At 38.9% G+C, this 16,248-nt stretch overlaps 1 protein-coding gene across 1 annotated transcript in view; it reads left to right on the top strand.

The window, feature by feature from the left end:
• Positions 1 to 13,721: 13,721 nt before the first annotated feature.
• The window catches only part of DNAAF4 (dynein axonemal assembly factor 4), a 44,452-nt gene continuing 41,925 nt past the window's right edge, over positions 13,722 to 16,248 (top strand). Inside the window, exons 1-2 of the mRNA XM_066276194.1 lie at positions 13,722 to 13,882; positions 14,260 to 14,404. Coding sequence (XP_066132291.1) covers positions 13,760 to 13,882; positions 14,260 to 14,404 — 268 coding nt within the window. The 5' untranslated portion in view covers positions 13,722 to 13,759. The remainder of the gene's footprint in view (positions 13,883 to 14,259; positions 14,405 to 16,248) is intronic.

Genomic DNA, 16,248 nt, shown 5'->3' on the forward strand with positions numbered 1-16,248 from the left:
ATTCAAGGCTTTTCAGTGGACAGTTTTTGCTGAGACTGGGGAAAGTGTAAAAATGGCCCTGAGAGTAGTATCCTCTTGAGAGATGATAAAGAATGGAGACATTGGAGATGTATTCATTAAGATTCAAAACAGCGGAAACCCAGTTTTGGAATGGATCATAACCTGCAACAAAAAAAGAAAAAGGATACTGTAGACAACTGATAACAATATATACTATGGTTCGATATTAGTGAACCAAACTTGCGCCATTATCATTGTGACCAAAAAAAGTTCTGAAGACCACATGGTGATCTGTGAAAGGGATAATTAATTACTACTATTTAAACCCTGGTGAAACAACAGCAGCAGCACATTGTCAACAAATTAACATTAGGCCTGAAAAACCTGATTTTAAAAACATCCTTTGGTTAATAAACACGAAGCTGCACTTTTACATGACAGCACTTGACCTCAACGTGTCACAAGCAACAAAAGCAAACTTAATTGAATTGGCCTATTTCATCATGTGCATCTTAGTTACCAGGCCTTTACCCAGTGAACTGCCATCTTTTTCATCATTTGGAGCTTTTTTTAAGAAATAACATTTTCCAATTGAGAAGAAGTAATTGGAGGATTTGAACAATTTAAACAGACTAACAAATGATGACTTTTAAGTTAATATCTTAAAAGAAAATTAATGCTCACGGTACATATTTTGATTGAATAAAACATTTTTTAATTGCAGTGTTTTAATTTTGACCTATAAAACAGCAATTTCATATTGTACAAGGTAATACAAATTTTTCTCCGTTTACTTGTGACTAGAGGTGAGTACAAAATATTTTCAATAGTTGTAAAATGATATATCTTTATAATTTTAGGCAATGAAATGATATAAAATGATAGGTACTCCTTTGTGTGAAAACTTTTACCAGTTGAGGTAGGTTGAAATGCAGTGTTTTTGGTTGACTCAGACATTTGATGTGTTCAATAGCATACTTGAAGATCCCCGTATGCTTACATTGTAGCTTTTGTTAGAGATACAAAAGTTTCTAAATATTTAAGGACCTTGTTATGTTGTTCTTGAAATCCTAGTGAGTGCTGATTTTCCAGACATGAAAAATCATTTTTCAGGCATGCTATATGCCCAGTCCTAGCATCAGATCATTTTTTTATGACTGAATGCAGTTAGATTGATATTGAGTAGAACCTTCCAATATCTGCAGGAATTAACACTTTATACATGGTAGAACTTGAGTTGTGCTCATTGCTAAAATTGATAATGCAGGCTTGAGCCCTCTGTTGCTTACAATTTCAATAGTTAGTTGTATTGTGAAAATGAAATCACCTCTCCCAAGCTAGTCAAGGGATACTTGATTTAATGCACTTTTTTCATTTTCCATTTCCAAATAGTTAACTTACAAACAAATGAATTTTTCTTCAGGTATTTGGGGTTTCAGAGTACCTAATTTAAATAAAAATCTGTAAGTATTCAAAAGAACAGCATGTGGTTGATTCTGACAACGAATCATAGGCAAACCATAACTGTAGCTGATAAATATTTTCATGTATTTGAATTAATTTTCTTACAAGGTCTACTTTTGTCTCTACATAACACTGTCAGAAATTATTTAGATCCTTTTTGGTAGGGAAAGTGATGAACTATAAGAATGACCAGATAATAATTTGCCCAATTTGACCCAAAGAAGGCTGTTATAGGTCAGTGATGAGCTGCCCTAGACATTTACAAAAATTCAGTGATAGAAAGAAGTGCACACAGGTTGGATAATCTTCCAGTAGCATTGCACCTTTTTGGTATAATTCTTCCCTGCATGGCCTCATCTCACACACATATGAGCAGAGAATCTTGAAGTTTCTCTTACATTCTCATTTTGCCAAAGTTCAACCTGACTAATTAATTATCAACAGGCTCTCTCCCCAAGGCTAGGTTACTGATGGACAGTTCTAAAGCATCAGTTCCTTTCTCAGAATTTGCTCTGTTAATTTCACTAGACTTCCTGGTGCACTTGCTTCTAGAATCTAGATGCTACTGGTCTAACTGATACTGAAACAGCTTAGCTTATAAAAGAAAAATAATTCTTCAGATAAGAGTGCTTAGAATTTAGCTTTGTGGTCAGTGTTTTCCTTTTGTGTGAAATATTTTAGAGTACTGCTACTATGATTCTTGTAATCCAAATTAGAAGATTAGGTACATAAAACTGAAGATTTTCTTGTACTAGTGTTTATTCTTCATAGATTAACACAATATAAAATCCAGTTTTTTGATGTTCTGGTGGGTTTGTTTGTTTTTTAGATGCCCAACTGTGACTAGTGATAGGAAAAAAACTCAGTAGTGTGGGTCACCATGAATTCTGCCAAATTTAATCATCCAAATAAACATCAGGAGCCTTCATCCAATATTATTTCAAACCTGTTCATCTTGAACAAATTCAGAGTGCTAGTACTCACTGTCCAACATACTATAGTGATTGTATTTAATCGTAAATATATATATTAAGCAATGAAAAGGGAGCTCTAAATAGTTGTTGGATTTTTTTGCAGTGTATAGAGGTTTCATATGCATGAACTTTTATGCTATCTTAGATTTTTTTTTTTAATTTAAAAGTATCAAGGCTCCCAAAGTTTATTTGTAAATAGTGGTTTGGAACTTTATATAAGATAATTAGATTCTTAGAGAAGCTCATAAAGGCTTATTTAAAACATGATGTAGTTAACCAGTAGTATCATGCTGCACACTCAGCTTCATTAGGGAACCAATTAATGTAGCTGAGAGAAAGAAATAGGTCTTTCCTTTTCCCTGATGTGATTCAGGAAGGTTAAGTTCTTTGGTGTGTTTCCCAGGTGCCCTCTTACCATCCTAAGTACTCTGGTGGGATGCTATATAAGCCAGCTTGCCTCTTCCCTTTTTGGATGCTCTGCTTCAGAATGTCCTATCTTTCCTCCAATTAAAATCCCCATTTCTTTGTGCTGTGGATGACTAGATTTTAAAGAAAAAGTGTTTTCTACTAAGATGTACAAATGAAGGTCACTGTGAAAGTGGGGTTAAATTTCTTTTACAATGAATCTTTACTATCTAAAATCAGACAAATTGACCGCATTTCAGGCACTGTAGGAAGCAGTATTTTTATTGAATTGGCTGATGCTTTCTTGAGAGTACTTAACAATTTTCTTTAGATTGTTGGGATTTTATTGGAGGTATTTTGGGGGGGGGGCAGGAACATCAAACTGCTCCTGTATATGCCCTGACCGGGAATCGAACTAGCAACCTCTGAACTCCAACTGAGCTTATCTGACTAGGGCTAGGTTGTTGGGATTCTAAGTTTCCTTTCCTCTACTTCTATGAACTCAGAGGTTTTCTTCTCATTTGCAAATGTTAGCAATTTCCCCTTTTTCTGACTTCCATCTAGCCAACAGAGCAGCATGGAATTCACATCTGCATTTTTGCAACTTTTGGTACAGTGATGGGAGTTTAGAGACACCCTTGCAATAAGGAGGCTAGTGATGGCATCAGCGTCTCCCAAGACAAGTAGACTAGGGAAAATGAAGGGAAAAAAGCCAGACATTAATACATCAAAGGCTGCCTGCATTTCATTGAAAACTTTTTATGAAATTCAATAGAAAAGCTTCATCTTTGTCATATTTTGTCAAATCACTTGCAATTATATTAAAACATATTCTAAATACTTGTACTTTCTTGTTCTGTAGATGATGTAGGTAATACTGCTTGTTAGTTAAAATATCTTATAAAAGAAAGTCCTGCTTCTTACCATGATGTATGTGACTTAAATAACTGTTTCATATTAAAACTATTTCTTCCTTATGTACTGTTTACATATACCTCTTTTTGGGATATTAGTTCAGTACTTTTATACAAATCTGAGTGTGTTCCACATTGGTGACATGTATTTTTGCAGTAATTTTTTTGTTTTGTTCATAGAGCATGTCTAAAGTAACACATGCACTAGTGCTGTGGTCTGTAGCAAAATTACTGTAATTCAAATTGGAAAATAAAATGTTTCCAGACTTTGTCCAACATTTATTCCTATGGCAAAGAAAATTACTATGTAATACTAATTATTTCTTATGCTGGTATGTTTAAGCTACTCTATGAAGTATGTGAAACATCAATATTTATGGATTAGTAGATGGCCTAATGTCTTTGAAATAGGAGAGGGGTAAATTTTGGTATTAGCAGTTCATAACACTCAATACAATAAATACTTCTTAAAATTATGATCTTCCTCTTACATTATAACTTACTAAAACAATATCTTGATAGTACATATTAAGATATTTTAGTCCATACCTTTAAAATTATATACTAGACTTTGAACTTAATCTGATATCTTTCAACCAAAAGAGGTATCATTCACTCTACCACAACTAAAATAAATAGTAATACTAATCTTTATTTATTAAGAAACTACAGGCATACCTCAGAGATATAGCCGATTCTTTTTCAAACCATGCAATAAAGTGAATATCACTTTAAAGTGAACCACGTAAATCTTTTGGTGTCCCAGTGCACATAAAAGTTATGTTCAAACTATGCTGTAGTCTATTAAGTACGCAGTAACACGTTTAAAAAAGAATGTACATATTTAAATTTAAAAATACTGAATTGCTAAAAATGCTATCATCTGAGCCTATGAGGAAAATGGTGCCAATAGATTTGCTTGACACTGAGTTGCCGCAAACCTTCAATTTGTAAAAAAGTCAATATCTATAAAACAATAAAACAAAGCACAATAAAATGATGTATGCCTGTATTACAATACCATTAAACTCTGATTTACTTAGAATTTGTATCCATCGATACAAGGACTTGAATAGTGTTTACTTTGTATTGTCTAATGAAAAGATTTGTTAGTAAAAGCCAATCAAGATTTTAAAGAACAATGTTTACTCTTGAAAAAATTTTAAGCTTTCTAGAAGCATCTAAGAATACTAGTTTAAAAGTATTCTCTTGGCATTAAAACAAGTACCCAAAATAATTATAATAGGTAATACTGGGCAATGCAAATATGTATATTTGAAATTATATACTCGAAAGAAAAAAAATGCTTGTGAGTGCTTAAACTGCATATCTTTTTAAAATATTTAAAATTTTAGACGTATCAATTCAAACTTTGCTGAATTAATGTTTTACTATGTCAATGATGTGTATTACAAGATAAATGTCTACCTATGCTATGTTAATGATATCTCTATACAACATCAATTTTTGGCATGGTTACTGTGGTATATTTTGTACATTTGTTGACTATTGCTAGGATTGACATAGCAATAAGTCTGATTCAGTTATTAATATTTTTTAAAAATGCTAGATATCATATTGTGTCATTATCCCATTATATTTTACTTGAATACCCAGTGATTTCAAGGGTCTGTTTTTTTGTGTTAAAAATATAGTATTATGTGTTAGGAATATATTCTGGTGTTTTCACATACAATCTTTTAGAACTGGGTCTGTTTCTATTTAAATCAGAAGTTTAAAGAAGTATTAGTATTAAATGATTCATGAATTGCTTTGTGGAAAAATATAAACTATGAAATGAGTAGATTACCCCCAAATTGTTTTTTTTCTTTATATGGTTAATGTACAAGTCACAGTTTTCAAATAAATAAAATTGGCTTGATAACTGATAGAATATAGTAGATAATGGATAGTTTGAGTGTCTAAAGGCTTCCAAATATTAAACAAAATAATTCTCAAATATGAAAAGTTACTTTTTAATAATTACTATAAATAGTAAGCCAATTCTCCTTTTTCTTTTAAAGATAATTTAACTCACAATTTCCTCCTTCTGATCCCTTTTTCTTTTTTTAAACGCCATGCTAGAATTTAAAATTGGAGGAGTATAATTCATCTTCCACATTGTGGTTTGTTGTTTTTTTTTAGACTAGTAACATAAGTAGGGGTTCCATTATCAAATCAGCCCACATTATTGTTGGTCATTCTTTTCAGGGATCATGCTAGCTGTCATCTGTGCATTGTATAAAGAATGTTATTTATCAGTATATAGACCTATTGTAGAAATTATGTCTGGCAGGCTTTCTTGAATAATATGTATTGTAAGTTTGTTTCTTATAGTGTTATGCTTAAGAGTCTTTAAATAAAGCTAGTTTTTAGAGAAAAATAACTGGTTTTTAAGTGCTTAACTTTCATCAGACAAGTAAGTGCAACAATTTTTGCTTTGGGTAGGAGATGTCCCAGGAAACATTAAGCAAGACAATAGCCTACAAGCTACCAGGAATTTAATTTTATACTGAATGGTAAAACAATATTTTTGGACAGACCTTTGTATATACACATTTCCCCCTGTGAAGTTTATACATAACACTGAATCATGAAATGCCTTAAGAAAATGTGAACATAACATATTTCTATTTTGATTTTAACAAATTAGGACTTCAGTTTTGATAATAGAAAATTAATTGGAGTGGAGTTCTACAACCTCAGCAGCCTAACTGTCCCTGGAACAGAGACAACATTATAGCAATATTAAGAACAAACTTGTTTGAATGACAAGATTAGGTTTTCATAAGACCTTCAAAGTTTGTTTGAAGCAACCATCAGGTACCTTAAATCTCATATGAAAAGCTGCATAAAATGTGAAAGTGTCAGTTGATACAACTTGGATTTAGAGGCAATAGAAGAGATAATAAGATAAAATTACATCAAGATAAGGTTGGAATGCAAGAAAGTTCTATTTAAACATACAGAAGGAAAAAATTAAAAAAATATGTGTATTTTATCTGCTGTAGGAGAGAGAAAAAATGTACAGAGACGTCTGATCAAATAGCATTATGAATTGATGCTCCAAGGCTCCTACTTTGTTCCAAACATACAGCAGTGATAAGTCATAAAAAGTGAAACTGGGCTCGGAACCAACATAAATATATCCAAGGACAAGAAGGCGTCCGGTCGTTGGGTCCAGAGTAGAAATTTGCAGTCACAAGTTCTAATCTGGCAGGATAATGAGGTCTTAAAAGTGCTACTACAGTACAAAACTTATGAGATGCAATATTGTAGTACTAAAAAGGAAATGCATAGCTGTAGACAGTTTTTAAGCCCAAAATATAATGAGCTATGTATTGATCTCAAGAGAATAACAAAAATATAAAAGATCCTAGAGGAAGTAAAAGGATGGAAATAAAATAGAAAACAAACATTGGGGAGGAGTAATAAAGCCATAAGTAGGCTATTTAAAAGATTAATAAAATTAAGAAGCCTCTGGTGAAAATAATTTAAAAAAAAGTGGTAGAAATAACAGGAATGAAATGTGGGCAAAAGATAGCACTGCCTTAAGCTAAGGGCTGATCTGGGATTCCTCTCCACTGCCGCACTAGTGAAAGGAGGCTACACAGCAACAGCCACCTCCAGCTGATACTTGGGGCTCTAGCTCATAGGAAGATGTAGGCCTAAGGTGCATAGTTTTGTCATTTGCTCAGTTGGTAACGTATACATTATCATCCAAGAATTGAAACTGAATTAGCATATCACACTTGGCTGAATTGGGGTCTCTAGGACACAAGTTGGAGGCAACTTAAAACTGCTAGAAAGGAGATGAGAAACCTAGAGGAAAGAAAGAAAACTAAAATGAGAGACAAAAACCCACTTTAAATAAAAATTTCAAAACATGAAGAAACCTGATGATAAGAAAAACAGCCAGCTAACACCTTTTGAAATTTCAATTCACTTAAGATGAAAATAACAAGAATAAGAGGAAAGGGCTGGAGGGAGGTAAAAGCGGATATGGGGGGATACATGGTGATGGAAGGAGACTTGGGGTGATGAATACACAGTACAATATACAATTGATGTATTATATGGTTGTATACCTGAAACGTGTGTGTGTGTGTGTGTGTGTGTGTGTGTGTGTAATTTTTTTAGTGAGAGAAAAGAAGAGAGATGAGAAGTATTAACCTGTAGTTGTGACATTTTAGTTCATTGATTTTTTCTCATACGTGCCCTTCCGGGGGAGGAGGAGGACAGGGCTACTACAGAGAAGCAGGTGACCCCTTGCTCAAGGCAGCAACCTTGGGCTCAAACCAGTGACCTTTGGACTCAAGCCAGGAACCATTGAATGATGCTGATGATTCCATGTTCAAGCTGGTGACCTTGAGGTTTTGAACCTGGGACTTCAGCGTTCCAGGTCCACACTCTATGCACTGTGCCACTATGGGTCAGGCCAAAACTTATATAATTTTATTAACCAATGTCATCCCAATAAATTTAATTTTTAAAAAAGATTTTATTTACTGATTTTAGGGAGAGGAGAGAGAGAGAGAGAGAGAGAGAAGGGGGGGCAAGAAGCATCAACTCATAGTAGTAGTTGCTTCTCATATGTGTCAACTGGGCAAGTCCGGGGTTTTGAATTGGTTATCTTTGCATTCTAGATCAATGTTCTATCCACTGCGCTACCACAGATCAGGCAAAAAATTCAATTTTAATAAAAGCAAATAGCCCAGCACCAGTGGCACAGTGGATAGAACATCATCCTGGAGTATCAAGGTCGTTGGTTTGATCCTCAGGTCTCCAGATTGATCCTAAGGGCACCAGTACAACCCCAAGGTCTCCAGTTCAAGCCCCAGTCAGGACACATATGAGAAGCAATTAATGGGTGCACATTAAGTGGAACGAGTTAATGCTTCTCACTCTCAAAAAGAAAAGCCTTAGAAAAGACTTTAACTATGTATCAGAATCCTGAAAGGTAAAGTAAAGAGTAAAATAGTCTGACAGGGCAGTGGCACAGTGGATAGAGCATCCAACTGGGATGCAGAAAAGGCTTTAACTATATTTCAGAATCCTGAAAGGTAAAGTAAAGAGTAAAAATAGCCTGATGAGGCAGTGGCATAGTGGATAGAGCGTTGAACTGGGATGCAGAAGACCGAGGTTCAAAACCCGAGGTCCCCGGCTTGGGTGTGGGATCATAGACATGACCCCATGGTTGCTGGTTTGAGCCCAAGGTCACTGGCTCTGCTGTAGCCCACAGGGCAAGGCACATATGAGAAAGCAATCAATGAACAACCAATCAACGAACAGCTAAGATGCTGCCTCTCATCTCCCTCACTTCCTGTCTGTCCTTACCTGTCCCTCTCTCTGACTCTGTCAAAAAAAATTTTTTAATTAAAATAAAAGTAAAAATAAACATTATGAAACCCAATAAGTAGACACATATGAGAAAGCAATCAATGAACAACTAAGGTGTCGCAGGGAAAGACTGATGATTGATGTTTCTCATCTCTCTCCATTCCTGTCTGTCTGTCTCTCTCTCTCACTGTAAAAATTAAAAAAAAAAAAACCCAGACAACAATTAACAATCACCACTCTCAGGTTTTTATTCTAAAGAGACAAAATAAGAAAACTCTAAAGTATGTTAGGGAACAAATACTATGAAGTAATTTTTTAAAAGGAATGGGAATAGGGAATGTGGGGCTGATAGGGCAAGAGATGCAAAGCAGCTCATATTTTTTTAATAGTTCAATGAAAAGATATTTAAATAGCCTGACCTGTGGTGGCGCAGTGGATAAAGTGTCGACCTGGAACACTGAGGTTGCTGGTTCAAAATCCTGCACTTGTCTGGTCAAGGCACATATGGGTGTTGATGCTTCCTGCTCCTCCCCCTTTTCTCTCTCCTCTCTAAAATGAATAAATAAAAAAAGAAGCTAATACAGATTAAGACTTCAAGATTTAATTAGTTTTAAGGCTTGTGAAATACTTTTTAGATTAGTGCGTAAGTCATGAAACAATGTATAAAAATTAATGATGTTTAAATTGGTAGCAGTTGATGTAATGATTCAGTAATAAAACTGCTCAAATTCTTTTTTAAAGATAAAATTAATTCAGAATGTAAAAATTTTAGTAAAACTACAGTAGTCACAAGCAAAATTTTATTTCAGAGGTGTATATGTACTTAACAAAGTGATTGTCAATGGATTTTCCTGAAACTCCCAAATGGCACAAAATATCCTTTTCATGATCTCTTATAAATACATCATCTCACTTGTGTTTTTATATAATTGCAGAATCTAGACTTTATAATTTTATATAAAATAAATATATTAACCCTGTCTTTCGAAGACACAGGAAAGTTTGAAATAAAATGGTAAAAGTTGCCTGACCTGTGGTGACGCAGTGGATAAAGTGTTGACCTGTAAATGCTGAGGTTGCTGGTTCGAAACCCTGGGCTTGCCTGGTCAAGGCACATATGGGAGTTGATGCTTCCTGCTCCTCCCCCCTTCTCTCTCTCTCTCTCTCTCTCTCTCTCTGTCTTTCTCTCTCTTCTCTCTCTCCCTCTCTCTCTCCTTTCTAAAATGAATAAATAAAATTTTAAAAAAAGATTTTAAAAAATGGTAAAAGTAGTAACAGAACCAAAGGGTGGGAGGGAATGCCAAAAAGCATGAGTGGCTCTCTCTAAGGACCAGGCTGGCTCCTCTCCCTACCCCATCTTTCCCCAGGGCCATTTTCTCTGTTGTCTCTCTCTTTCTCCTAATCTCCTACACTGCACCTCCACCACCACCCCCGTTTTTGCCTCTGTAACACGTTCCCTGAACTCATTTTTTATATGGCTCACTTTTTCTACCTCTGTGACTTTCTAAATAAATTTTATTAAAAAAAATTTTTTTTAAAGAATCTATGGCGCCCTGGCTAGTTTGCTCAGTGGTAGAGCATCAGCTCAGCATGTGGAATTCCCAAGTTCGATCCCAGTCAGGGCACACAGGAGAAGGGACCATCTGCTTCACCAGCCCTCCCCCTTCTCTCTCTCTCACTCTGTCTCCCTCTCCAGCAGCCATGGCTCCAATGGTTTGAGCAATTTAGCCTCAAGGACTGAGGATAGCTCCATGGCCTGCCTCAGTTGCTAAAATAGCTCAGTTGCCAAGCAACAGAGCAGTAGTAATGGGCAGAGCATTACCTGGTAGGGGTCTCACTGGGTAGATCTAGGTCAGTGCACATGCAGGCGCCTGTTTGCCTCCCTGCCTCTCACTTAATAAAAAAAATTTTACGTATTGATTCATAAGTTTCTGCACTTAAGAGGACAAAGAAAAAGTTCAAGGTAGCCCCAGTAGTGAAAGTTACAGAACCTTGAGATGATGAACCACTGACAAATTTGGGTAAGGTAGTGAGGGACTGGTCTGTTTGGGAGGAAAGATGATTTTTTTTTCTTCTCTCCCAAGTTTGTTGCTTCTAAACTTTCTTCAAGAAATTTCTCAGGCCTGACCAGGCAGTGGCACAGTGGATAGAGCGTCAGACTGGGATGCGGAGGACCCAGGTTTGAGACCCTGAGGTTGCCAGCTTGAGCGAAGGCTCATCTGGTTTGAGCAAAGCTCACCAGCTTGGACCGAAGGTCGCTGGCTTGAGCAAGGGGTTACTTGCTCAGTCTGCTGAAGGCCTGCGGTGAAGGCACATATGAGAAAGCAATCAATGAACAACTAAGGTGTCGCAATGAAAAACTGATGATTGATGCTTCTCATCTCTCTCCGTTCCTGTCTGTCCCTATCTATCCCTCTCTCTGACTCTCTCTCTATCTCTGTAAAAAAAAGAAATTTCTCAGTAGCTTTGAAAATTTGTTTTAATGGCTTCCGAAAGTAAAAAGTTTAAAATCCAAAGCCCTAGACGTAGAGGTGGGATTCAAATAATTTAACAACTGTTTCTCTGCCCTAATGATTGTTTTAAGTATTTATATAAAAATACCAAAAGGTAGTTTATTTTTTCATGCATTTAATACTTAAGAATAAAAGAAGTATACAAAACTAGAGGTTATAAGAGTTTTAAAATATTAATGAAAAATATTAAATAATACCTGACAAAAAACAATAAAACTGTTAAGATATTTCCATATTGCTTCTTGATTGGCATCCTCACTTGCAATTTTTTTCACCTATGGACCGAATGGACATTACTACGGATGCTTAAAATATGCTGTTGTGGCCTGACCAGGTGGTGGCACAGTGGATAGCATGCTGGACTGGGATGCAGAGGATCCAGGTTCGGAACCTGAAGTTGCCGACTTGAGTGTGGGGTCACTGGCTTGAGCATGGGATCATAGACATGACCCCATGGTTGCTGGCTTGTGCCCAAGGTCACTGGCTTGAGCAAGGGGTCACTCACTCTCCTATAGTTCCCCCCGAAGCAATGAATGTACAACTAAGGTGCCACAATGGAGAACTGATGCTTCTTATCTCTCTCCCTTCCTGTCTCTCTGTCCCTCTCTTTGTCTCTGTCACACACACACACACACACACACACACACACGACTATGCTGTTGTGCAGATGAACATTAAGAGTAAGGAATGTAAACTTGTAATTTCCACAATGGGCAGCTGCCCAGGCGCCCACCTTAGAGAGAACCCCAATTACAAGTGCCATTTCAACAACTTGTTCACTAAACAAGAAATTATTGGTTCTGCTGAAACGGTGCAAACTGGCTGAATCCCACCACTACCTAGATGGTTACTTATTTTTTGTTAATTAGGTAACACATGCCTACATGTAAATGCACTGTTCTGAACATCAGATTCCAGTAATTTATAAACCAGATCTACAGAAAGCAGCTTAGAGAAAGAACATTGGAATGGGAGTTAGGAGATGAGGATATTTTTTCCTTTTTTCTAAGTGAGAGGAGGGGAGATAGAGGCCTAGACTCCAGCATGTGCCCCTCCCTGCTCCCCACACCATCTGGGCCCATGCTCTGCCCATCTGGAGCCATGCTCACAAAGGAGCAACATAGAGCCACCCTCAGCCCCCCGCCACCCCTACTCCCCCTTTGCCCCTACGTGCTTGGACCAATTGAGCTATGGCTGTGGGAGAAGAGAGAGAGAGAGAGAGAGAGAGAGAAAGGGGGGAGGGGAGGGGTATAGAAGCAGATGGTTGCTTCTCCTTGTGTGCCCTGACCAGGAATTGAACCCTGGACATACACACACACACACACACACACACACACACACACACACACACACGGAGCAAGCTCTACCACTGAGCAACTGGCCGGCCAGGGCAGAAGATCAGGATGTTGATAAGAGGTTCTGCCACTAATCTATGGGGCAGTGGGGTTGAAAGTTGCATAGATCTAAGATACCTTAAAGATGTCAGATGACTGACTATATGACCCTTAAGTCTCCTTCCAGCGCTTAAGTTCTAAAGTCCCCTCGTTAAACAATAGTAAAACGTATCCTTGTATATTCAAATTATTCTACAATTGAGTTGCACACAAGCATCTGCCAGGGGACTCAGGATTTCGCCCCCGTTCTCAAACCAGTAAGCGACCCTACTTATCTGCTTTTGGTGCCCTTACAGTTGATAGGATTTGAAAGACGACAATAGCACAGGAATGTCCCAAACAGGAACACCAATGGGTGCCAACTCTTACAGCCTCCACCAGAGCAAACTGAAGGCCGGAGTCGCCCTGGCGCGTGGGCGTCGCACCGGCCTGCGGTTCACGCTTTCCTACCCCGAAAACCCACATTCCGTTTGCTGCGTTCTCAGGCAGCAAGCTCTTTCCTTGCCTCCGCCGGCCTAGTTCTAAAGCGATTCACTCAGACTTTGTGGAAGGAACAAGACCCTAAGAAATGGTTTCAGAACTCCGCCAGGATGCCTAGGAAGGCAGTAGGGAAGTTCGCGGGCGGGCGTCGGGAACGCGGGGCCTCCGGGCCGCCTGACCCGGAAGGGCTGGCACATGGCAACCCCGGCTTCCCTAGCAACCGAGCAAGCGCGAGTCCTAACCCGCGGCATCAGCCGCTTGGTCTGCCTCCCGGGATGCCCCTGCAGGTTAGCGATTACAGCTGGCAGCAAACGGAGATTGCGGTCTTTATCTCCGTGCCCCTCCGGGGCGTCAGCGTCAGAGATGCGGACGTGTTCTGCACTGAAAACTATCTGAAGGTGGGAACGCGAGTTGTGCCTCCGGACTCCCCGGGTTGGGGGGCGGGGGAGATGCGGTTCGAAGCTTCTGCGAAGGCGCGGGTGTGTGCGCGCAGCGGCCTTATCTTTTTGCACAGAAGCCTCCTAAAATTGTAGTGCTATTGGAAACAACAACAGAACCCCATACAGGTGACGCCTCATCTGTAAGCAGATATTATCAAGTCAGAGATTATTTTTATCCAGGGCTTCCAACATATGCCTTGCTAATCGTTCGCGACCTGGAATAAATTTTTAGCAGGCATCTGAGAAAATGATTTGGCCTCTATTACGTATTTCTTAATGGCTGTGCTTTTAATTTGTGTAACTAAATTAACTTTCGTTTTCCCCTTTCTGAATAGGTCAACTTTGCTCCATTTTTATTTGAGGTGTTTCTCTATGCTCCCATAGACGATGAGAGCAGCAAAGCCAAGATTGGGAATGACACCATTGTTTTCACCTTATATAAGAAAGAAGCGGTCATGTGGGAGACTCTTTCTGTGTCAGGTGATAAATTCTGTATTAAAAAATGTTCATCTGATTGTGTTTTGTTTTGTTTTTGTTTGTTTGTTTGTTTGTTTTCTGAAGTGAGAAGCAGGGAGGCAGAGAGACAGACTCCTGACCAGGATCCACCCAGCATGGCCCAATAGAGGGTGATGATCTCTGCCCATCTGGGGCGTTGCTCCCTTGCAACCCGAGCCATTCTAGCTCTCCTAAAGTGGAGGCCATGGAGCCATCCCCAGCACCCCGGCCAACTTTGCTCCAATGGAGCCTTGGCTGTGGGAGAGGAAGAGAGAGACAGAGAGGAAGGAAAGGGGGAAGGGTGGAGAAGCAGATGGGTGCTTCTCCTGTGTGCCCTGACTGGGATTCGAACCAGGGACTTCCACATGCTGGGCGGACGCTCTACCACTGACCTAACCAGCCAGGGCTGATTATGCTTTTTATACTTTATATATTTTTCAAAAATTCTCTTTTGAAACAATTATGTTGCTCTTCTCGGAAAAAAAAAAAAATAGGGCCTGACCAGGCGGTGGCGCAGTGGATAGAGCGTCAGACTGGGATGCAGAGGACCCAGGTTCAAGACCCTGAGGTCGCCAGCTTGAGCGCAGGCTCATCTGGTGTGAGCAAAGCTCACCAGCTTGGACCCAAGATTGCTGGTTACTCGGTCTGCTGAAGGCCCATGGTCAAGGCACATATGAGAAAGCAATCAATGAACAACTAAGGTGTCGCAATGAAAAAACAGATGAATGATGCTTCTCATCTCTCTCCGTTCCTGTCTGTCTGTCCCTATCTATCCCTCTCTCTGGCTCTGTAAAAAAAAAAAAAAAAAAAAAAAAAGTACATGAGTATGCTTTAAATGAGATAGTGCTTCAGCTGCCACTTAAAAAACCTAAAGATTGAATTACTCAAAAGTTAGACCATATGCCTGACCAGGCGGTGGCGCAGTGGATAGAGCGTTGGACTGGGATGCAGAGAACCCAGGTTTGAGACCCCAAGGTCGCCAGCTTGAGCCCAAGGTCACTGGCTGGAACAAGGGGTCACTGGGTCTGCTGTAGCCCCCCCCCCCCATCAAGGCACATATGAGAAATCAATCAACGAACAACTGAGGAACCGCAACAAAGAACTGATGTTTCTCATCTCTCTCCCTGCCTGTCTGTCCCTATCTGTCCCTGTCTCTGACTCTGTCTCTGACACACACACACACACACACACACACACACAAAGTTAGACTATATTCATAATAATTCTTAGGCAGATGATGTGGGCTTGTATCTTCAGTAGATAAGGCCTTCTAATAGGGCCTTTATATACCACCCCTTCTTTTTAAAGGTGAGGCTACTGAGACACAGAGTTTAGTATTGACAAAGGTCACTCAACTAGTAAATGGCAGATTGAAACTGGACCCTTAGCAGTTTGTAGAATGGTGGTTCTTAACCCTGGCTATATATTTGAATCACCTACATTTGCAGGTGTCTGAAATTTGCCCCAGTAGACCAATCAAATCAATTTCTAGGAGTGGGTCCCCGGTGCTGGTAGTTTTAAAAAGCTTTCCAGGGTGTAAAAATTAAGATTCCTTATTCTCTGTATTTATTTATTTATTTATTTGTAAGTTTATTGAAGCTGGGGACAGTGAAACAAGGAAGGGCCTAGAATAGAAGAAACAACAGGAGAGCTAGGCAGGGCTGCCTTAGCTGTCTAGAAACCTTATGGGAAAGAGCCTACATTGGGAAGTCAGAGAAAAGTGGGCCTTGGAGACTGGTTCAGGGAGTTAGTCTTGGAAGAGCTGCTGCCCATTTCTCCCCTGGTTGCAAGTCTAGTAGGAATCCTTAGAGACTGTGAGATGCATGCCT

This window comes from Saccopteryx bilineata, chromosome 4, assembly GCF_036850765.1.
Source record: "Saccopteryx bilineata isolate mSacBil1 chromosome 4, mSacBil1_pri_phased_curated, whole genome shotgun sequence".
NCBI classification, from domain to species: domain Eukaryota; kingdom Metazoa; phylum Chordata; class Mammalia; order Chiroptera; family Emballonuridae; genus Saccopteryx; species Saccopteryx bilineata.